At 39.5% G+C, this 23,497-nt stretch overlaps 1 protein-coding gene across 1 annotated transcript in view; it reads left to right on the forward strand.

The window, feature by feature from the left end:
• Positions 1-15,086, forward strand: part of LOC102217773 (junctional adhesion molecule C-like) — a 44,103-nt gene extending 29,017 nt beyond the window's left edge. The window contains exons 2-9 of the mRNA XM_023342582.1: positions 2,069-2,137; positions 2,216-2,329; positions 2,401-2,553; positions 3,053-3,255; positions 6,853-6,952; positions 8,190-8,319; positions 8,443-8,497; positions 10,471-15,086. Coding sequence (XP_023198350.1) covers positions 2,069-2,137; positions 2,216-2,329; positions 2,401-2,553; positions 3,053-3,255; positions 6,853-6,952; positions 8,190-8,319; positions 8,443-8,497; positions 10,471-10,506 — 860 coding nt within the window. The 3' untranslated portion in view covers positions 10,507-15,086. The remainder of the gene's footprint in view (positions 1-2,068; positions 2,138-2,215; positions 2,330-2,400; positions 2,554-3,052; positions 3,256-6,852; positions 6,953-8,189; positions 8,320-8,442; positions 8,498-10,470) is intronic.
• Positions 15,087-23,497: the final 8,411 nt, after the last annotated feature.

A 23,497-nucleotide genomic window follows, 5' to 3' on the forward strand; every position in this document is an offset into this window, starting at 1 on the left:
ATTTGTATGTTTATTTTGATAATTATGTGATAACATGGAATACAAAGATGCTAAATTTAGTAGCAGTTTTCAAGTAGACATTCTTATTAGATAAACAGAAAGACAGACAGATAGATTGCGATAGCTGTAGATTTAACTATTACGCTTGGAGCCTGAGGTTGTACTTATCACAGCAACAAACATTAATTTCTTTTTCAATAGTTAGATCTCTGTTTTTTTTATTATTATTATTATTATTTGGTTGAATGATAAGGCCGGAAAACATATCACACTACAAGGGTTTCACATCAGTTGAAATTGATAATTATTGATTACTTTTTTGTTTTAAATATCCAAAATACTGCCAAACTGATCACGTGACCTTTCTTCTTTTATACACAAATTCCTCTCAAGGTGTTGTATTCATTTTCTGCTTTCACTCCACGCTGCTGTTTTTTTATTTATTTATTTATTTTTGTTAAGTAGTTAAGAGGCACAGTGGCGAAACCCTAAACTGCTGCTGTGCATTTGTTTTCCCCCTCAGTGAGCACCTTTTTACGCTAGTGTTGTGTTGTGGCTGTGAGCATCAGCTAAGTCTAATCTTCTATCTTGTTATGATCTTGGGTTAGAGCCTGGGCTAATCAGCTTAGGCTGTCTGCTTTAACAGGTGACCGTAGACTCTGCTGTGTATTCAAATGCCAGTTGGCTGAGGTCACTTTATCCCTGTTTGAGTGCTTTCCTTAGAATCAGAGGGCTTAAACCTCCCACCGCTAATTAGAGGCTGACTGCACCGTTTCTACTGGAGGACATTCACTGATAGCGTCACACACTTGTGGCCTATCCTGTTCAGGTTCAAATCCCTGACCTGAAAGGACCACCAGCCTACACAATATTGCTGAAAAACATATCACAATATTGTCGTTTCAGTTAATTATTGATTGTTTTTGTGTTATAAACATTTCAAATACTGCCAAACAAGGTGACTTGACTTTTCCTGTTTTATCCACATTTTTTTCTTTTCCTTTTCATTTTTTATGTGCTATGTGATTCTGGATCGGAGTTCAGTGAAATTATTTAATACTCTATCAGACATATTATATATTAATATCGTCACCTTCCTAATATATTTCTGGCCTAAGTAATTTTTTGCCAAATGTCTTTTTTTTTTTTGTCCAAGTCATCTTTTTAAGTCGTTATTGTAGGACGGTGACAATATTGATCATGTTTATCTTTATATATGTTAATGATTGGTTCTTCAGCCCTTCCTACACCTTGTAGTTCCGGTGGTTCAGGTCCAGCTTCACCGTGACTTTTTGGGGCCTGAACTCTCCAATGCTTGCCTCTCCAACATATCCTCGTTGTGAAAGCAGCATCTTGCTGATCTGAATGTTCAGTAGAAAATAGCCTGACGAAAATAGATTTTCAGTGACCCTGCATCCAAAAGCCAGGCCATCATTTTAGATCTCAGCCGATCTAAGTGTTGATGAGCGCGCTCTTCGGTCAACAGTCATGCAGAAGTGATTTCCACGAATTTGTTCGCGGACCATGGGCTGTCAGGATGATTCAGCGGAGGCTCCTCCCATGCCCACCCGTCCTTCACATCTTTCTGGGGTGTTTTTGCACTGTTAGTCCCACATGGACAGCAGCATCAGGCCCAGAGATAGACAGTGAGGAGGGGCGGGGGAAGAGAGGCTCGGCAGGAGGTTAAACAACTGCCATGGTGAGCTCGCCTTGAAAAGGCCACATGCCTCCCTGCGCAATTATCCACTGTGCATAGAAGCAACAGCCCAACCTTCCCCCCACCCTCAACTTCCACACACACCCACGCTGACATGCGAACACTCGACTGGAAGACGGACAGTAACAAGGCAAGGAGAAATACTTCTGCCTGTCCAGATTGTTCCACAGATTTAGACTTTATGCTCCCTTTGATTATGTTTGTGAAATTGAATACAAGCATGAAATCCATCCCCAGGGAGGGTGTTAGAACAAGGCCAACATCGGCGGAACCAGCTTGGATTGGACAAGATCATCAGTTCATCATGAAAATCCAGAGTCTTATGTTGCCTGCCTGTTTGTTGTGTTGCAGGTTACTTCAGTGTGTTGGCAGTGGTGCTAAAAACGAGCGAGGAATCCCCCTCCACAGACGAATTTAACAGTAAGCGCTTATGACCGAACACACAACCCAAAATGGCCCCGAATGAACTCATCACCTGCTGTTTCTCTTCCTTTGCAGGGGTTGAGTTGTCATGTTTGATTGAGTCCATATCCACAATAAATCCACGCATCGAATGGAAAAAGATCACCAACAATAAGCCGAGTTACGTTTACTTCGACAGGAGGATCTCGGGTAAGGTTCAACTTCAGCTGCTGCTGTTTTTCTGCTGGTTGTTGTTCAACTTTTTTCATCTCTCCCGTCAGGTGACTTGGAGAACAGAGCTGTGATCAGAGAGCCGGCCACGTTGGTGATAACCAACGCCACAAGGTCAGACACAGCCAAATACCGCTGTGAGGTCACCGCCGCTGATGACAACAAGTCATTTGACGAGATTGTGATCGACCTTGTAGTGAGAGGTATTCCGGCTTCCTTTCATCCCCAATTGAACTCTGTGTGCTTCTGTTGGAAAACAGAATAAAATCACAGGAAACGCAGAGTAGGAGCCGTTACTTTGCCCTTAAAAGGCAGACTTCACACTGCGGATGCTGTAAAGTGAAACCCTGTTGTGGGTCGCACCGACCCGGGTGGCATATTCTCTAGGATGCGTTCAGAACTGCCCAGCTGCAAAGGCGTGTTCTGGGCTATAAGAGGAAGGCTCTGAAACTGCATCTGTTCTGAACTGCAGTGCTAAAGAAAGCATGCGCCGCGTGTTTCGGTGACGTTTTCTGGCTGGTTTTCGCCAGGTCCTGTTAGTGGTGCCACTTCAGTGACCCATGAGTTTTTGGTCTTTCTAAAGCTTCAGGCTGATTTGTAGGCACCGAGGCATCAGTTTGTTTCTCCTCGGTGATGCTTTTGGAATGTAAAAGCTCAAGATGTACTGTCCTGATTCGTGTCATATGTTCTGTGCCACCACAGTGAAGCCAGTGGTGCCAAAATGCAGCGTTCCAAAGTCTGTGCCTTTCGGGAAGTTAGCTGAGCTCAGCTGCGTGGAGGAGGAGGGCTTCCCCAAGTCTCAGTACCAGTGGTTCAAGAACAGCGAGGAGATTCCAGAGGACCCCAAGTCCAGTCCCAAATTCCTTAACTCCTCATACACGCTCAACACAGGAACAGGAACTCTGGTCAGTATGCGGGTGCACGTGTTTGGGCAAGGACACACAAGCGGGGCATGGGCGGGGCATTGAGGGGACAGTGGCCTAACGCCCAGGGGAAGGGGCAGATATTTTAGGGAGGCAGTCGAGGAGCTCGGGCCGCGACAGGAATCTGCTCTCCTCGTTTGCACATTCCTCAATTCTAGGTTAGTTTCCAGCACAGCTTAGACTGCTGCGCTCTCAGCCATCAGATGTGACACAGCACAATCAACTGCTCTTTGTCTCAAAACCAGGCAGAGCGGTAAAACGAAAGACATTTCAAAATGGTACCTTCAGCTCTGTCTCACTTTCTCTCCTAACCTGTTATGCTGAACTCCAGCCTTCACAGAAAAAAGTAGCTGTAAAGTGTTAAGAACAAAGTCAAAGTAGCTGCAATTCCATTGTAAATGGAGTATTTGTCAATATTCTACTGATGCCGCAAAAATATAATTTTGCGATTGCATTGTTTTCATTAAATGAGAAATTGAATTAAAATCACAATTGAATAACCTTGTTCACGCAATAAGTCATTCAAAATCATGGCAGTTTCATGACGCCATCATTAAAAATCATGGCATCATGAAACTGTTCACGGTTGTAAACAATTTCATGAAATAAATTCATAATTTAGCCATGGCACTACCGGTCATCGTCTATCAGCCATCAGAGGAGACATCAGCGTCTCATTCAGGGGTTGCTGCGACAAACCTCTCATACATATGTGCCATTTTGGGGAATTTGTAGTTTGTGATTTTACAGAACCGCTAAAGATTCAACATGTTTGAATGACACAAAACTTTTTATGAACTGGGCAAAACTGTGAGAGCTCTGGTGGAGACGGCTGCTCATTGTCCAAAAAAAAAACCTTCATCCTCATACTACTTCCTGTTGTCTTCTTTATTGTTTTCACCACTAGTCACATCATGGGGTGCTGTTGATAATGTTATGTAAAGCAATTTTCATTGCAGTTTTGCGAAATAAACCCATTTTGATACTGCCAAAAAAATTATCAAAATTGGCATGTTTCCATTAAGCAGATTTATTTTTGTCATTTAAATTTGCTCAATTTTATGGTTAATGGAAATGCAGCTGGTAATTTCAAATTGCATTATTATTTTTACATAATGAAACACAAGAAAAAGTGAACATAGAGAGTTTACTTTTGCACTGTTTACACACAGAGTCGGGCAATAGTTAGTAGTTACATTTACTCTGTTATGGTTAGTTGAGTAACTTTTCCTGAAAAGTTACTTTTAGGAGTATTTTCACTATACTGACCTTTTTACTTTTACTGGAATAATTATATTATGAAGTATTGCTGCTCTTTCTTAAGTAAAATTTCTGGATAATGTGCCCAGCGCGAGTCAGGTTTTGTTAAAGTTGTTAAAGTTTTCATAGGTTTTATATTGAAAGAAATTGATTCGGAAAAATGTGTCTTTTACATGATTTTGTTATTTTGGAATTATGTTATTTAAATGAATTATTTTCGTTTTGGTCTTTAAAATACCAAAATTTCCACAGCCTTTTATATTTCGGACCATCTGATGGTGTAATTTTTAAATATTACATAACCGATGATTTGATCAGTTGCCTTTTTTACAAAACACTTGTTTTACTCGTACTTGAGTAATTTCTCGGAGGGATCCTTCTTATTTTCACTTGAATAAAAATATGTTGAAGTAGTTCTAGTGTTACTTGTGTACAGCTTTTTTGCTACTCTTCTCAACCTCTGTTTATACCATGCCATAACTTACCTTACATTGCGTTTTGTAGAAGGAAAATAACACTCCTGTGTTTCCACTAAGCAACATTTATGCATTTAGTGCTATTGTTGTAAGCAAAAGTAAAGTGAAATGCTTTTAAAAAGAAGCAATTGTACCGCAGGACACAGAATTACAGAAATAAAAGCTGGCATGTGCTGCAAGCTTGCTTTGAAACAGGACACTTGTCTTCCGTTTGTCAAGGTAATCATGAGTCAGGACGCATAATGCAGGAGAACATGTGTTTGATCTGCTGTGGTTTTAGCCTGTCTCTATGTCGCGTAATCCCAGACCGACATGCTGTTCCGATCTGGACTCTATAGTGGTTAGACCATCTGTTGCAGGACTTTCTACTGCTCTAATGGCTAAAGTTAGTTGTTTTATTTTGACTTTGTGTTGGAATCATTAAAACACATTCCTATTGGCACTGTGCCTCTATTAAACTTAGTGTATCCAGTCTGCACACGTAATAGCAGAAAAATGGGACGAAAGCTGCAAATGGAGTTAATGTTGGTGTAATAAATAAATATTTGACTTTGACTTTGTGAAACAACTTTAACTAAAACAAGCATTGTCATCAGAAAATGCTTTGTACTAGGGATGCGATTTTTCAGACAAAAAGAAATTTTATCTGCTAAACTCTGAATCGACAAGTCAGTCTGTTTTTTAAAGATTGGTGATCGGCCAGAAAACTGCAATTGGTGCATCCCTACTTGGCACCTTTTTGACTGATTCAGAGCAGGATATACCAAGGAGCTATGATGCTACCTTTGGGGATAAACGGCTTGTTGCAGGAAGAGACTGCCAATAAAACTCCTAAGCACCTGCGCTCTCTTCCTGGTCAGCCATGCCTTTGGAAATAGCTATGCTGTTATAATGTAAATTAACAAATAAATATCTTTACTTGTTTAATATACCAGTTCCACTTTTTGAATCTAATGACAGAAATAAATTAACTTTTCAATAATAATAATAATTATTTATTTTTATTTCTAATTAAAATTCTGACGGTCCATGTCAGAAGCCAGGTTAACCTGCACTGTAGGGCTTGTCAAAGGTTTCCAGATGGGTCCACATGTTGCGCCAGCTGTTGATGACTGGCGGTCACTGATGAGATTCCTCCAGAGTAGAGCCAGATGGAGGCGTGCACAATTCTACATTTCCTTGCTGAAAACTGTTATTATTGACAAAAGTTAAAATATTTGTTGAAAATCTTTAAATCTAATTTGTTGGTCCTCTTTTTCTCGACACTTTGTGACTTCTTTACATGCTCGAAATGAAGCAACAGTGAAAAGGTTGGTGCAAAAAACTGAAATATTGTTGACTTCATGCTGTCAACAGTGAAATACTAATCAAATTGTCTCATGACAATAAATTGCTGAGCACTGTTTATTGAGATGTATTTTCATCTTCAGATGAAAACTAACTGGGGTATTGGGGTATTATTGCACTAAATACTGAAGACATTAGCATTAGCAAAGGGTATTTTAACCAAATTGCCACTTTATCAAGAAAAGTGAGCAGATAGTCCATGTCTCTCCAATTTTCCTATTTAAGTTGAATTTAAATTATATGAATCATCTAAATATAACTTTGCCTGATTGACAAGTAACATTTGGTCTGTTAGTGGATAACATTAATATGGTGTGAAAGTCACTGCTTGTTCTTTGGTAGTGACTGTCAGTACCAAGCAAAGCCAGAGTCTTCATCCTGTAATGTGTTGAGATGTTCTTAAATTGTCTGCAAATAGCGAGTGACTGAAGAAAAGAAAAGTGCAGTCGCAGCAGGGGCCTGTATTATTCTGACATGTTTCACCCTCTCTGTGCAGAGATTCACTTCGGTCATAAAAGAAGATGCAGGCGAATATTACTGCCGAGCGAAGAACGATGCAGGACATGCTCAGTGTGCACCCCAGAAGATGGAAGTGTGTAAGTGTTAACTGTCTTCATCAAACTGATCGTGTTTGTCATCATTGTAAATAATCAGTCAATCAGTCATGTTTATTTTTATAGCACATTTCAGTAACAAGTGCTTACCATCAGGAAAACATAAAAACAATCATACAGTCACCGATTGCAAAGCCAGTATCAAGCACTACGTTTTGTCAAGTGCTACCATCAAAATCCTCAGATATGTTCATCGATGTTCCAGTGATTAAAGGGCAAAAGTAGCTCTGAACAGACTGGTTTTTAGCCTTGACTTAAAGGACCTCAGTGCACCAGCTATTTTGCAGTTTTCTGTTAATTTGTTACAGATTTGTGGTGCATAGAAGCTAAATTCTGCTTCTCCATGTTTGGTTCTGGTTCTAAGGATGCAGACCATAACCAGTCTGAAAGGTTGATACGACAACAGGCCGTTAATGTATTTTGGTGCTAAGCTGTTCAGTGATTTGTAAACTGAATGTGTTTGAAAGTATATTCTCTGAGCTACAGGGAGCAATTGGAAGAACTCTAGAACTGGGGTGTTGTGCTCTGTCTCCCTGGTTTAGTGGGAACATGAGCAGCACCGTTCTGGATCAGCTGCAGCTGTCTGACTATTTAGGCAGGAAGACACTGTTGCGGTGATCAATCCGTCTAAAGTTAAACACATGTCTAGATTTTCCTGGGACATCCTGGAAATGCTCCTCAGGTGATAGAAGACTGACTTTGTAACCCTCTTTATGTGTCTCTGAAAGTTCAGGTCTGCGTTCATCACCACACCCACATTTCTGGCCTGATCAATACCTTCCAGCTGTTATAAAAACAGTGTCTGTGTGCTGAAATTAGATAGTTCCTCTTTAGGTCCAAAGATAAGATCTTCAGTTAAGAGAAAAATGAAAGACTAAAGGAACTGATTTAGTTAATTTAGCAGTTGGACAGTAATGCTGTAAACTTTTCATTTGTATCACTACATCATGTGCTGCTGAAACTCGTTTGTATTGTTTCACAGGTATTGTAAAATGTTTTCCAATAATAAGATTGGAACACAGATGTGCATTGTGGCCTTTATAACACCTGACAGTGTCAGTTATTTAAAAAACTGGTATTAGCCAAAATCAGAATTGGCAGGTCAGGCTTTTTAAAGATTAGTGATTGTCCAGAAAACTGCAATTGGTGCATCCCTAGTCGTTAGATTTATTCTAAATGTCATTTCTGATTCCTCCTCCCCCTGATTTAACCTTTGCAGATGATATTGACATTGTGGGGATCGTACTGGGAGTGCTGGTGGTGGTTATTGTGCTCCTATGTATAACGGTGGGAATTTGCTGTGCATACAAACAAGGCTACTTCTCCGGCCAGAAACAGACCGGAAACAAGTAAGATGCCCAAATATACGTGGCTGTCATCTCAACATCCACAAATATATTCTTTTATTTTAAATTAATAAACACTTAAGCTTGCCAGACTACAACAGCTGTGCTTTGATTTGTGTTTGCCAGTTACAAAGTTCCAGCCAAGGGAGACGGAGTGGACTACGTCAGGACAGAGGATGAGGTTTGTACATCCAGCCTACAGAAATCACGCTCAGTAAAAGCTAGCTTGTTGAAACTGGCCTATTAAATACATCTCAGGCTCAACAAACACTGACAGCCTCAACAGTCAAACTAACGTGAGACCAGCTTGTCAATTTTAGCTGTTTCTGAATAATAACTGCTTAGGATGGTGCAGTCTGGAACTATGACCACATGACACAGCTTTGAAGATGAAACCTCGAGTTTTCTCTAGTATATTAATTATATCATGACATCGCATTGATATGACAATCAGGACGAAGGATGTTAGTTGAATATACTAGCTTGCTGTTATGTCCACACAAGCTTAAAATATGTCAAAATGTATGCTTTTTTGTTCCCAAAGGGAAAATGAATTAACTTGCCATTTTAGCTAAAAGGACGAAAAAGAGTAAATTGTGAGATTCATTTCTCAAATTTTCAAGAAGAAAAATAATAAAGTCTCTGCTGGTTAAAAGTTATACATTTGTGAGACAAAAACTGATCAAATAGTTGAATTGAATAAATGTTAAATATACCCATATTGAAAAGTTTGCATTGGTCTTGGAAATTAGTAGTTTTTTCTTGCAAACTTACGACTTCAACAGAAAAAATATGTGAAATGAATCTTAAAATTTCGGAGTTTTTTTCTTACAGATTTATGACTGTGCAACATCAGAGAATTTTTTTTTTATTATTTTGAAAATTTGAATGTACTACCTTTTCTTCCTTTTTTCCTGTGTCGTACTTGCAGGTTTAAGTGCAGGATGTGTGTTTGCTGCTGCAATTATTTCATCCAGTAGATGAATCATAAAGTTAAAAGAAATTTCCAAATGTGACTACGCTAGTACTTCAAATCAGAGCCGCAACACCACTGGTTCAGCTTCAACCCTCGTGTCAGCTCAGTCCTTACACAGATCATACTAATGTGGCAGGAAGGTGATTCTGATCTGGTTTGAATGTATTTTGGGAAATGGACTAAAAGCTCTGAGGTCAGAACCTTTAGCACTTACCTTTCTAAATAAGACCTGTAGAGTTTCAGAAGGAGTTCTCTCTAATTTTTCTAAGTAGCAAAGAGACGTAAACTCTTTTGACGACTGTCACATCTTTCCACCATGTTAGTGTAAAATAATGAATTTATGAATTTTGGGCCATTGCTTTGTGTAGCTTCCAGCAGTAATATTCTGTAAGTGTAATCAGAAAGTGCACAATGTTTCCATTTGGGTATATTTTAGGACATAAATTTGTTTATATAAGCAATCAGGTAATAATACAATCGATTATTTGAACTGTATTCTAAACTATATTATTTAGAAGTACAACCAAAAGTACAATCACTTTTCTAAATGTTATTTATTAACCCTGCAGATTATCTTTATAATAGTTTAGCCACGATGGTCATTAAATAAACATTGCGACTTCCCCTCTCAGCCCCTTCAGACTAGCCAGCAGCAATTAGCAAACACCTGCTGAGCTCATTATAGGGGCTACTTTTAGAGTAACTCTGGGAAAAATGTTACTAAAGAGTTAATTGAGGAGAGATGTTGCGATGACTTCCTGTTTTAGAAGAGCAGGAGTTTTTAAAGAGACAGAGACCCAATTTCAAGATGTTAAATTTCAATGTCAAATTTCTTTTAGGTCATATTTTATATATGCAGCAATGTTATAACAACTGAAGGTAACATAGTTACTTGACTGTGATATAAGATGATACTGTGTGCCTGGAAAATACATAATACTGCCCCTTTAACGATGAGGATTTTCCAAATACATGTATTTAAAACATGACATTTAAAATTAGAAAATTTTAAATGTCGTTTATATATATATATATATGTTTTGGGGTTTTTTAACAGAAATGTAAACTTAATGAAGTTTAAGACCTGCTTAAAGGCTGTTCATTTCAAATCTCACAAACGGGCCTCATCAGATCGCATATCCTAATTTATGGAATATGACTGCATGTTCTCTCCGCAGGGGGATTTCCGACACAAGTCGTCATTTGTGATCTGATGACGGAACAAGGACAGTGAGGGCTGCCGCGCTCCGAGACGTGACACGCGGGCCCGCCCTCCACGCTGCTGGACCGCCGAGCTGCAACAGGCCGAGCTCTGGAGGTCACAGCGGGACTGAAACCCAACCACTCAAACTTGCCAAAGGTGACAGGAGCTCGCAGGCCACAAGATGTACAAAATATTATCACCCTCATTTGAGTTTTGTTTGCTAAATTATGGTTCTTTATTTCCAGTCATTGCATGGTTTTTAACATAAACTGAGGAGGCAGGAAGGAAGCATCTCTGATGTGCCAGGTAGAAACGGAGGAGGCAGTCTATCATGTCAACTTTCTACTGTAAACATTTAGCTTTTGTCATTTGTATAACATTTGTTTTCTACTGTTGAAACACTATTTTTGATGGAATATATTTTAAAATGCCTATAGATAAAAGTTTACTTTTTTAAATATTTGTAATATACTAACATGTGTGTAGATTGTTTTTTTCCTTTCCTTTGGTTGTGGATAAAAGTTTGTAACACTTTAACCACTTTGTGTTAAGCTGTAAGCATTCTCACCTTCTCAAAAGAAAGACTTGCTGCTTCCACATCCAGAAGTAAACCCCGATGGCCGCTCTCACTTACTGAGTCGCTCCACCCAGTCCGCGTTAAAGTGACAAAACTTCCACGTTTGTGTTCATAGGTAGTCTTAGCGAGAGGCTTCAGTGAGAGCCAAACGCTGTAAACACTGTACCAATCGGAGCTGCGTGTTTTCTCATTTTAAGTGTCCTTCAATGCTTACAGTTAGTCCTGTGTGTATTGCAGTTCCTGTCAGGATAGAGTTTGCCGTCGTGCACCGCAGTATGTGTTGAGTATTACACCATAGCAGTGAGAGTGACGATAATACAGGGTTTGTAAGTTAACCTTCCAGAACCAGAGGACCCACAACAAAACTGCTAAAAAGCTAGATGTGGTACCGGCGGGGTCTCTACGCAGTCTGGGAAAGTCTGGAATTTGATTTCAGTGTTACCCAGGTCTGGAGGTAAAAAGAACAAATTTGTTTTCCCAGACTTTATTCCCCATCCAATTGACTAAGTATTGTGTCCTCCCTCATGTCTTCTCTAGGCCTGTCACAATAACACATTTTGCTGGACTGTAAATTGCCCCAGAAATTATTGCAATGAATAATAATATTGTTGGTATGAGTCAATTTTCAACTAATTTGTTGATAATGGCCTAACAATGCAAGTTCGCAGTCTCGCAGGCTAATAAACTTTAATTTAGTACAGAACACTACACACTGGAACTGAAAAATATAGTAAATAAACAAAAATAAAACACAACACTCAAAAACAATAGATTAAACAAGCGCAACTAAAACCAGAAATTTACTTGATTATGATGCCTCCACACAAAATTGGCCTTCAAAAAATGTTAATCATCAGAATTGAAATTATTGAACTCATTTTAATTTATCATGTCATTAATGGTTATTGTGACAGGCCTGGTCTTTTTCTTCTTCTCCTGTTCTCTTGCCTTCTGCCCCCTTCAGTCTTTCATTCGTTCCAGCCTTCCTCCATGCTTGGAAATCATAAATATCATCTTAAAAAATGAACATTGAACTATAGTATTCAACATTTGAAGTAAACATTAAGAACTAAATATGGAAAAAGTCTAGAATTTCCAGAGAAAACCTGCGTAGGAACCCTGTACTTATTTTTAATTCTACTAAGAAAAAGATGTTTTTTAAAGACGACTAAATAATGAATTTAACAAGAGGAATAGCTCATCAGAACCCAGTACTTTAACTAGACTCCACCTTGTCCAAACTCTGCGTACTAACATCAAACAACTCTGCTTAGTAGCTTTCATAGTGCACAAAGCTAAATATGGAACAAAGACTGATAAAGCCCATGGGCTGCACCAACAATCCTTCAATCTGGGAAAAGTCTTATTCTGGTTTGAACAAACCAAGGGAGCCCAGAGAAGCTGCTGACACAAATAACTACACACAGGAAGAATGAACCCGTTTTGTATCCACACTTATTCACAAAATGGCTGTCTAGTTTGCCAGCTGAGCCAGAAGAAACAGCAACATCTTCTCTTTTCTTAAGATTCCTCTTTCAGGTGCGATCCTGTCCTAACGCCCACAGCAAGCTCGCTCTGGGTAAAGTATCAGGGAGTCACTTTAATTCCTCTGTCACATTATCTTCCTGTTGATGACTCAGTTAAACCAGAGCAGGTTCTGCCCAACACAATTTAAATGCATAATGTGCAGCAAACGCAGGATGATGGATTTAGTTTAGTTAGTTGAGTAGTTCCTCAACTAACATACCAGAAAACTGCAAAAACACAAAATCCTACCAAGGATTTTTGGTCCACTCTCTAGTGCAAATATCTTAGTGCACTTGAAATAAGACAAAACTGACTTGCAACATAGGAGCTTTTTTGATGGATTAATATTGTTGGGAAAAGCACTGTTTCATGGGAAAATGTTACGTTAATATTTCCCCATGTTAACACAACATGGGGAAATGTAGTTATGAGGGGGAAAACCTGCCAGTGGAAGTGATACTTTTTCATTAATATTAAGGAATTATTGACAAGCTCCTGTATTGTGCTTAAAAGTTACTTACATGTTATTTTTCTCTTATTTCAAGTGTACTAACATATCTGCATTAGAAACCAGACCATTCTTGATAGGAGTTTGTTTTTTTACAGTGAACCCTTGAATCTGTTGGACTGAGACAAACATCAACAGACACATGTGGCTTCAATTATATTTCTACTTGGAACTTATAATTTCTGAGTTCCAAGTCTGAAAAATAAAGTGAAACTTCCTCTTTGAAATCGGCATTTTAACGAGGAATCTTGACAGTTGTTCTCCAACCCTAAATAGGAAAAAAAAATTAGAATAAAAAATAAAACCTCGACACGCTGCTGAAGTTGTCGCTTTTAACTGGGAACATCATCATTCCCAGATCCAAACTCCCAATGAAGCGAATCGAATGCAGAAAAAAGCCTCTTTAGACGCCCAAATACAAAGAAAAATCTTTTTTTGTTTGTTTTTTGGCAAAAATGCTTCAGACCCTGTAATTTCAAGCTGATGGTTTGTTTTGGTGCAGCTCAGCCTCTACAGCTTTAATCACAGCTTGTTCTCATTCCACTCAGCGGAGCGTTACGTCACAGTGAAGTATTGATTCATTTGGGGTCTGGATGGTTAACACTTGAACTGATTGTAAATAGATGTCTGCTTTCTTTCTTTCTTTCTTTCTTTCTTTCTCCAGATTATGTGAAGGAGTGAAAACGCGTTTTTATTTTTATTTCTTTTAAACTGAGGCAATATGAAACTCTTTCCATTAGTGAGACTGAAGAACATTTCGTGCGATCTTTCACAACCGGTGAGAACAAGAGCTTCTCGGGTCAGCTTTCGTTCCGAGCTCTTTGTCCATTTTAGTTTTGCAATCTAAAAGAGTTTTGTAGATCACCTGCTTCAGGGTTTTCCAGAAGGCCAGCTGTGATCATCAGAGACGGAGAATCAGCTGAAATGTTAACTTATTGTCAGTCATGGTAGAGACGATGTGCCCGACTATTTTACACCGTCACTTTGGTTCCTGCAAAGTCGAAAAACGTACGGCCAATTGTGCAACTTGAATTTATGAAAATAAAATGTCCCACTGTCACGTTTATTGCTTCCGGACGAAGTTAAAAATGCAGAACATTTTTAAAAGTTGGCTCTGGGACTACTAGATTAAAAAAACATAAGCAGGAACCCTGTGTCTAAGTGTACTCTATTCCCAATAATAAGTGGGACAAATACGACAAATCAACGTTTTTCAGCATGTTGCTGAAATCCCTACTCTTCATTTCTAAAAAAAAACAAAAAAAAACCCGCTCATTCCTCTTAAGTGCCTTCCGCCTTCAGACCCGTCCCGCGTCACCGGAGACGTCTCATGGCGTCGTCGGAGGTCCCCTCACCGTTTTACCCGCAAAAGCTTGAGAGGAATGATGCTACTGCAAACTCTGCTTTCCCTCTTTACATATCTGATCATTTGTAAATATTTTTTTTTTCCATGGATTTGAAGATATAGACATGTTGAAGTAGAAATTAATAATTGTTAGTGCCTATATATATATATATATATATAACTATATATAGTGGGACAGATTTTCGGGGAGTGACGACTGCTACCCAAAGCACTCCGGCTTTACAACAGGTTTCCTTTCCACCCGCCGCTGCTGCGCTCACCCACATGATTTCATTTGCGAACCCGCCCCTGTTCTGCTGCTCGCCGAGGTAAACACCGCGCGCAGGGATAAAACCAGACTGTGTGTTCACTGATATGACAGGCAGGTGGAAATGAGGCAGAGTTCTTGCCTGCAGGTGGCTCTGAAGGAGTGTGTGTGGAGGCTGGGACGATGTGGGGTTTTTTATTTTCACATCATGTACATGTGGAAGTGCTGCCTGTCAAACATGACTCTGAGCCACCTGGGCAAAGAGGGGATCGTCTTTAAAGGAGCCTCTGGGTTGCTTTTGTTCATTTTAGAGCAAACTGTTTGTGATGAATAAAACTCACTCCTTGTTTTCCTGGAGAAACGTATTTGTTTGGTTTTCTGTTCTTGTGCGTCAGTCCCCAAAGAGTCTGGTTGTTTCTGTTTAGAACTACTTAATGTCTGTGAAAACCGTCAGCTGGAGGTGTGCGGTGCTGCGTTAAATTTAGGTAAAGCAGGCCCGTATCACCAATATCGATACGTTTACCGATATCAGTATCGAGACTTTTTATTATTTAGGCTTAGTATATCATCAAGCCTCTGACCCTCAGGTGTTTTTGTGGTTTGTCCTTTGAATTTTTTTTTTTTTTTTGAAACCTGGGACAGAATTTGGACAAAGTTTAATATGACGAATACAAACGATAGAAAAACTAACCAAATATGTGTGTGTGCATATTTTTCTAAAATTAGAGCAAAAATAAATGATCACTTGAGAGCTAATCGAAACAAAAATCATTTTTGAGCTAGATTTGAGGAACTAGAGTACAGACAAATGATCAAATTTCAAGACGGAATCAGAAACTAATGTGTCGATCTAACCCCAGTAGAATCGATCCAATGCTGACACTGACTTGGTATCAATATTATCAATATTGGATTGGATTATCAAATTTGGATGAATCTGCTCACCTCTACCGACAGCCACTTGTTGAATAAAGAAATCCATTCATAGAGAAAGCAAGCGAGTAAAGAGGCATTTAAAGTGCCTTGTATAAATATTCGTCCCTGATATTTAGTCATGTTACAACAGCCAGTGTATCATTTAAATAGTGTAACAATAGGCACAGAGTGCTATTTCATATCACAATCAAATAACTATGTTAACGTCAGTGGTTATAAAAACGCTTTATACATCAAATATGAAAGAAATTTGACTTCATAATTTAACACCTTGAAATTGGGTGTTAATTGAGCCCAGCAGATGTGCAATTCCACCAGGTGTTTGCTAATTGCTGCTGACTAGTCTGGAGGAGCAGAGTAGGGGAGCGGCGGGGGAAGGCTGCTCTAGTCCACCCAAGTGTTTTGCACAGGATTCTTAGACATGCCGCAGAGAATCAAGGCAACTCTCCAGGTATGTTTTTGATGAGAAAATTGAAATTAAAACATGGCATAAAGCTTTAAAAGGTACATTTTACTTAAAACTTCCCCTTTAATTTATCGTGAAGGGGGCCCAGCAAACAAACTGAACTTTTTCTGCCTCCACACCACAGCATGATGCTGCCACTGTCATGCTTATTCATAGGTATAAGTATAAATTTTCCTCAGCTGGTAAGTTGATGGGAATATGGATGAAGTTAAAAACAGGACTTGAGACAAGACTAGAGGTTCACACTTTTCAGATGTTTAGGAGGTAAAACATTTTCTCAAGCGCTCCACAAAGGAATACTTTTACTCCTCTCTGCGCCTCACTGTAGCTTTTTACTGTCACAGTGGGGCTCATCTGTAGGGATTGAAAATCCCTACAGTCCCTGCTGTCCATTTTAGTGAATTTTTCTTTTTTAAATAAGTCACACTGATTCTTTCACGGTCTCAATAGACAAATACAGAAGAAGGATATTTTATTTGAGCCGAATCATGAGTGACGACCAAAGTGGGACATGGGAGCAAACAACAGAGAGGTGGCAGGAGGAGGAAATCTCCCTGCTACCGTTTTAAATATAAATATATATGTATATTTATGGTGTTGCTTCCCACACAGTATAACTTTGTGTGTTCCTCTTATTGCAGCCATTCAGGCAGACAAACTTCCACATTTCTTATCCAGTTTTTTGCTACATTTGCAAAAGTCTAAAAGAGCAATTCTGATTCATTTCAGTCGTTTCTGTTGACGGGACACATTTTTATTTGCAGAGAAGTTTGTATTATCTTGCAGACTGCATTGCGAAAACATTCATAACTCGGGAAGATTTTTTAACATTTAGCCTCGTTACAACAGCAAAACGTCAAAATTGATTTCAATTCTATTCAGACTTTATGTGACAGACCTACACAAAGTAGTGCACATGGTGAAGTGGAAGGAAAATATGTATTTGGTATTCAGCTTGCTTGTCTTTAATACTCCCAAATAAGTCCAGGTTATTGGTTTTCAAAGTACTCTCCTTCGATACGAAAATTAACAAAACATTTAAATGACAACGTTAAAAAAAGAAGAAGAAGAAGAATACATGTTGCTTTCCACAACTCCGTTTAAAAACGGCTCCTGTTGCTACACGCAGCAGCAGCTACAGAAGCAATGTTTTATTGTTGAGTCCATTTTATGGATTCACAGTCCTTTCACCAAACTTTACAATTAACTGAAACTGGATTATAGATCAGCTGTGTTTTTTGTTGTTCCCCCCCCCCCCCCCCCCCCCCCCCCCCAGGCAGCCAGATATTTTACTCAAGTAAGATTACCATTGCTATTCTTACTTACGTAAAGCTATCTGTCCAATAAACCACTCAGATAAAGTCTAACACTGTAAAGTTTCGCAGCTACCGGCGAACTGATCAGGACATCTGATCTGATGTTTAGAAATTATGGAGTCGGACAAAAACAATATGAAGTGTTTTGAAAACAAAATGGAAAAAGATACAAATAAATAGCATATCTCCAAAATAACAAATTCAAACAGAAGAAATACTTTTCCCTACATGAAACTTATGAAATCAACAGAGTGTTTTTTTAAACAAAAATGAAACTTGAGTACAAACAGGAAGTTTCACTTTAGCACAAATCGTAGGAGTGAGTCTGCGTCTGGTGCATTTTTGGTTGAAACATGCTTGCTCTTCATCTAGAGAAGTTCTTCACAGCGGGAGGAGCAGCGCTTCATAATCATATCACTCAAAGTAAAAGTAAAAAGTGCAATGCATTAAATCTACTTCTAAAAGTACATTGTTTCTGTAGGAGCCACTCACCCAGGATCCCAATCATGCAAAAAAAAAAAAAAAATCCCCATTGTTAAAATGTTTTTCTTAAAGTGACACTGAACAAAAAGAAATTGAGCTGATTTGATACCTGAATAGTTTGTCTTTGTCACCGACAGAAGCGAGGCTAAAAAGTGAAGGTAGCTTGCAGAGACCTGACTTTTCCATTTGTTGCTCTAAAGTTTTTTGGGGTTTTTTTTTTTCCATGGAGTAATCCAAGACTGCTCCGTGTGTTTATAACATCTAAGGTACAGACACTCTGTAGGTGTCTGGAAGTTTTCAGAGCAGAGAACTTGGAGCTGACATGCTTGCAGAACAGTCAAAGGAATGCAGATCGTGTCTGACGGTGAGAGATGTCTGTCGCCTGTTTCAAAACCATCACAGCACCACACGACAAACTGACGACAAAGATTTCAGCTGAAATAATTGTTTTTTTTTAATTATTACTATTATCTGTTTTAGGACAGCTTAAAACTCCGCTTGGTCAAAGTCCTTGTGCCGCTGCCATAAATAGACCAAAGAGTCGAACAATTCCTGATGGGATTTCATTGAGGACTTTCATTTCTCTCCTGATTGTGTCTCACCGTCTGAGTCAGCTTGTATTAAAGAACATCATTACGTCTGAGCTGCAGGGGAGCAATTTAACTGTTGTCAGGTTTGGATCACAAAGCTATTCACAGTAAGCGGATCATCGTAATCTTTTTTTCATAAGTCACCAGAACTAATTAGGTTGGTAAGAAAATCTGTTCCCGGCGGAGCGTCGTAATGAGATGAAGCAGCACAACGCCGTTTGGAACAACCGCTTCCTCACGTGTTCACACGCGAAATGGGAAATACCGTCGCCAGCAGTGATGAGCCATGGCTCAGTTTTCATATTCAACTGCTTCCCGACTTAAAAGAACTGCACCGATTTTACAGTACCTGGCTAAACGCATCCAGTTTTCCACTTTCATTCACATCACGTTTCAATTTCTACCTATTTTGTTAGGATTTTTCGCAATGAAACACAAAGTTGTGCAGTAAATTGTTCTCTAAGAAACCTCAGAGGCCTTCGCACGTTGCATCGTCTTTAAACATTGTCTTTAAGAATATTTTAGTTAATTAAATGCCGTTTTTAGTTAGACACAAATTATTTAGCTGTTTTGTTTTTGTTTTTTGTTTTTTTCGGAGCAGCAGGAAAACGATAAGTACCCTCCCAAATCCCCAAATCGTTGCTGGCTACGACCTCACCAGATTGGATGCACTATTTCTGAGCGTGGATAGTAAATATTTTACTACACTGGATGAAAACGGATGAGCAGGATGAAAGTGAGGCCTCCCAGTGAGGAGAAGTTTAGTCTTGGCTCAGCATTATGTGCTCTGGAAGGTCAGAGGTCGCAAAAGAAACTGTTTGGGTTGTTGTCAGTTTCGAAGCACAAGCGCTGTGCTATCCTGTCTAAAATCAGAGTTAATTTGGAAAATTATTTTCATGCATATTCTACATTTTTTCCAGTGACAATCCGGGCTGAGTAATGTGATGATTTTTCAGTTTCAGCCAAATTCTTGCTTTCTAAAGACTCTAAACTCTTCCAAAATGGGGTCATTTACTTTTTTAAAAACTAAAATTTTTAGAAAAATCTTAAAGTTTTAAAGGAACTTGCAACCAATGTGATTCTCGACCACATCACTATTTTTAATCAGGTATTAGCCAGATTATAGGCTATTAGGATGTTCCATCATAAATAAAGAACATTTAGGTTTTTTCCCTTTCTTATGTGACAACATGGATGAACAGAGCTCAGGCTCTGCCTCTGAGCCTTTGGTCATACTTTACTAATGTGCTTAAAATGTAAGCAAGGATTTATACAGCATGGATATTTTTATAGTGCAGAACGATGGTACAAAACATCCGGAGCTTAAATCCATAACCCATCTGAACTCGGTCAGAATGGAGGAGGGCACTCACGTCAATCCATGGACTCGTGTGGTGTCACTCTGCCCTCTGCTGGTCATTCTGACTGCTGCAGTCCCCGTAACCTGCTGTGAGCACAGTGCGGGTTTTGCTTAAATTATGCAAACATACAACCATTACTATCTTTTCACTTTCAATATAAAGACTTTTACATTTTGGGAAAGTCATTTTATAACTTCTTAAGGAAAGTGTTAGACATAATGTCACTTCTGAACATTTCTAAAAGTCATCACTTGAATGCATCGAACATATCGTAGCACATGGAAAATGATCACATATTGTCACTTGGCGCTATTTTCTATTCACTAGCATCAGTTAAGCCACATATCAATTACATATTTTATCATAATGAAACAAAAGATTTTTGTTGGAAAGTTAAAACAATTTACTCGATAGATGAATCCTGCACCTGAACTACAGCAAAAGAACTTTCTGTCAGAAAAAAAACAGCTAGACCCAAACAGGAAGTGCAGCATGTCCCAAAACACACGAATAAGAAATATGCCTTTCTTCAAAATAAAAGCATACGTTGACTACTAAGTGTCACTATTGGACCAAGGAAAAAGCAGGAAAATACAGTAAAATACAGTATTCCTTTTCCTAATGTCAATTTGGCAGCATAACTTATTTTATCACTCAATTTTAAACAGTTGTAGTAACCTAGGTTGCTACATGGGGGGTAACTATGGCAACCAGTGACAGTTTAAAAGACCACTGACTCTTTCTGCAGTCACGTTGCGCGCGCATCCGCCGTGTTAATAAAAAATCCATCAGACAAGCCCACTTTGAATATCGAAGGAAACTGTGACATCACAATGTGACATAACAATATAACTCCAAAGGCAGAATTCTGACATCACCAGCGATTATATAAGTTCCTCACATCGATCTACTTTCATCACAGCCGTTTAGCAGCCGTTGTTGATACATTTCTCGTGAGAATTTATTTAGAAGTTCGCAGTAAGATTTCAGCTTTGTTTGGTTCACATTTCTTTGGAGATTGACAGCAAGTTTAACGTGAAATCTTTACTGAGTTTATAGACAAGTGATTTTAGCTTACTACCTAAAACAAGCAAAGGTTATAATGGAGTCCAGCCAAAGTAGAGTCGAGGAGGTTGCATTCAACAACATTGTTGAAAGGGAAATAGAGCCACCCAAGCCACCCAAGCGTAACAAGAAGAAGAAGGTGTCCTTTGCAGTCTGGATGGAGCAGTACGCACCTGAGGAGCTGAAGACTTCTGCTGAAAAGATCAAACAGCAGGACGCTTCAGTGGTGATCGAAAATGAATCCATCGCCAAAGCACAGGAGACAGTAGATCAAAAAGGGGACAGACCGACACCAGAGAGTGAGTCCAATGAGAAGAACCAGGTACCATTTAAAACCTGGTCGGAGGAACACGTCCCCGTTGAGAAGGCGATTTCTGCAGGAAATATTGAAAAGCAGAACAATTCACAGGTCAGTGAAGAAGAGTCCACAGCTGGAGTGCAGGAGAAAATAGATATAGCAGAGAAGGAACAGCCCTCTAAGTCTAAGGAACAGCCACCAAGGATAAGGCGCAAAAAGATTAAAATGATACCATTTCAAATCTGGTTAGAGAAACATCCCCCTGCTGATCTAAAGATTTCAGCTGAAAGTACTGGAATGGAAGATGTTTCACTGGATACCAAACAGGAATCCGTGCTGCAGGAGATTCCAGAGAAGGAACAGCCCTCTAAGTCTGGTGCTGAAAATGTTATAAATCAGGACACTTCTCTGCCTAAAGAAGAAGGTGATCAGGAAGATTCCTTAAAGAAGGAGACTTGCGAAGAGGAACCTGTGATTTCTACAACACAGCTGGTCGGCGAAAACAAATCCATCTCCAAATCACAGGAGACACTGGATCAAACAGAGGACAGACCAACACCAGAGAATGAGTCCAATGAGAAGAACCAGGTACCATTTAAAACCCGGTCGGAGGAACACATCCCCGTTGACCAAGCGATTTCTGCAGAGAGTATTGAAAAGCAGAACAATTCACTGGTCAGTGAAGAAGAGTCCACCGCTGGAGTGCAGGAGAAAATAGATATAGCAGAGAAGGAACAGCCCTCTGAGTCTAAGGAACAGCCACCAAGGACAAGGCGCAACAGGAAGAAAATGATACCATTTCAAATCTGGTTAGAGAAACATGCCCCTGCTGATCTAAAGATTTCAGCTGAAAGTACTGGAATGGATGATGTTTCACTGGATACCAAACAGGAATCGATCCCCGTACTGCAGGAGATTCCAGAGAAGGAACAGCCCTCTAAGTCTGGTGCTGAAGATGTTATAAAGCAGGACACTTCTCTGCCTAAAGAAGAAGGTGATCAGGAAGATTCCTTAAAGAAGGTTATTTGCGAAGAGGAACCTGTGATTTCTACAACACAGCTGGTCGGTGAAAAGAAATCCATCTTCAAATCACAGGAGACAGTGGATCAAAAAGAGGACAGACCGACACCAGAGAGTGAGTCCAATGAGAAGAACCAGGTACCATTTAAAACCTGGTCGGAGGAACACATCCCCGTTGACCAAGCGATTTCTGCAGAGAGTATTGAAAAGCAGAACAATTCACAGGTCAGTGAAGAAGAGTCCACCGCTGGAGTGCAGGAGACAATAGACATAGCAGAGAAGGAACAGCCCTCTAAGTCTAAGGAACAGCCACCAAGGACAAGGCGCAACAGGAAGAAAATGATACCATTTCAAATCTGGTTAGAGAAACATGCCCCTGCTGATCTAAAGAGTTCAGCTGAAAGTACTGGAATGGAAGATGTTTCACTGGATACCAAACAGGAATCGATCCCCGTACTGCAGGAGATTCCAGAGAAGGAACAGCCCTCTAAGTCTGGTGCTGAAGATGTTATAAAGCAGGACACTTCTCTGCCTAAAGAAGAAGGTGATCAGGAAGATTCCTTAAAGAAGGAGACTTGCAAAGAGGAACCTGTGATTTCTACAACACAGCTGGTCGGCGAAAAGAAATCCATCTCCAAATCCCAGAAGGAAGTTAATCAAAAAGAGAAGAAACAAACATCAAAGACGAAGCGCATCAAGAAGACTCCACTGTTATGGAAATCTTTCCCAGAGTCAGATGCTTGCATTGATCTTACATTTTTTACTGAAAACAATGACATCAATAATGGTCCTCTGCCAGAAAAACAAAATGATCAGGCAACTTTGCCCAGCACCGGAAATAAGACATTTTGGAAGATGCTCCCCAAGTCAGAACCTCGCATAAATGTAAGTTTTTTAGCTGAGAATATTGAAAAACAAAATGTTTCAATACCAGCACCAGAACATGATGAAGCAGCTTCCTTGAAAAAGGAAAGTTACTCCAAGAAGACAGTGATTTCTACAACACAGATAGCCACCAAAAAGGAATCCATCTTCACACCGCAGGAGACGCTCGATCAAAAAGGGGAGAAATATCCATCTACGGTTAAGCCCAAGGACAACATCCAAACAGAGAGTTTAACTGAGGTTCTTGATAATCTAACAGCAGAAAATCTTCAACTAGAGTGTTTACCTGAAATTCAGAATTTGCCCCACTCTTCTGAAAACACAAGTCAGGCAAAGTGTACGTGTCTTGTCAAATC

The sequence above is a fragment of the Xiphophorus maculatus genome, chromosome 11, assembly GCF_002775205.1.
Source record: "Xiphophorus maculatus strain JP 163 A chromosome 11, X_maculatus-5.0-male, whole genome shotgun sequence".
Taxonomy (NCBI): domain Eukaryota; kingdom Metazoa; phylum Chordata; class Actinopteri; order Cyprinodontiformes; family Poeciliidae; genus Xiphophorus; species Xiphophorus maculatus.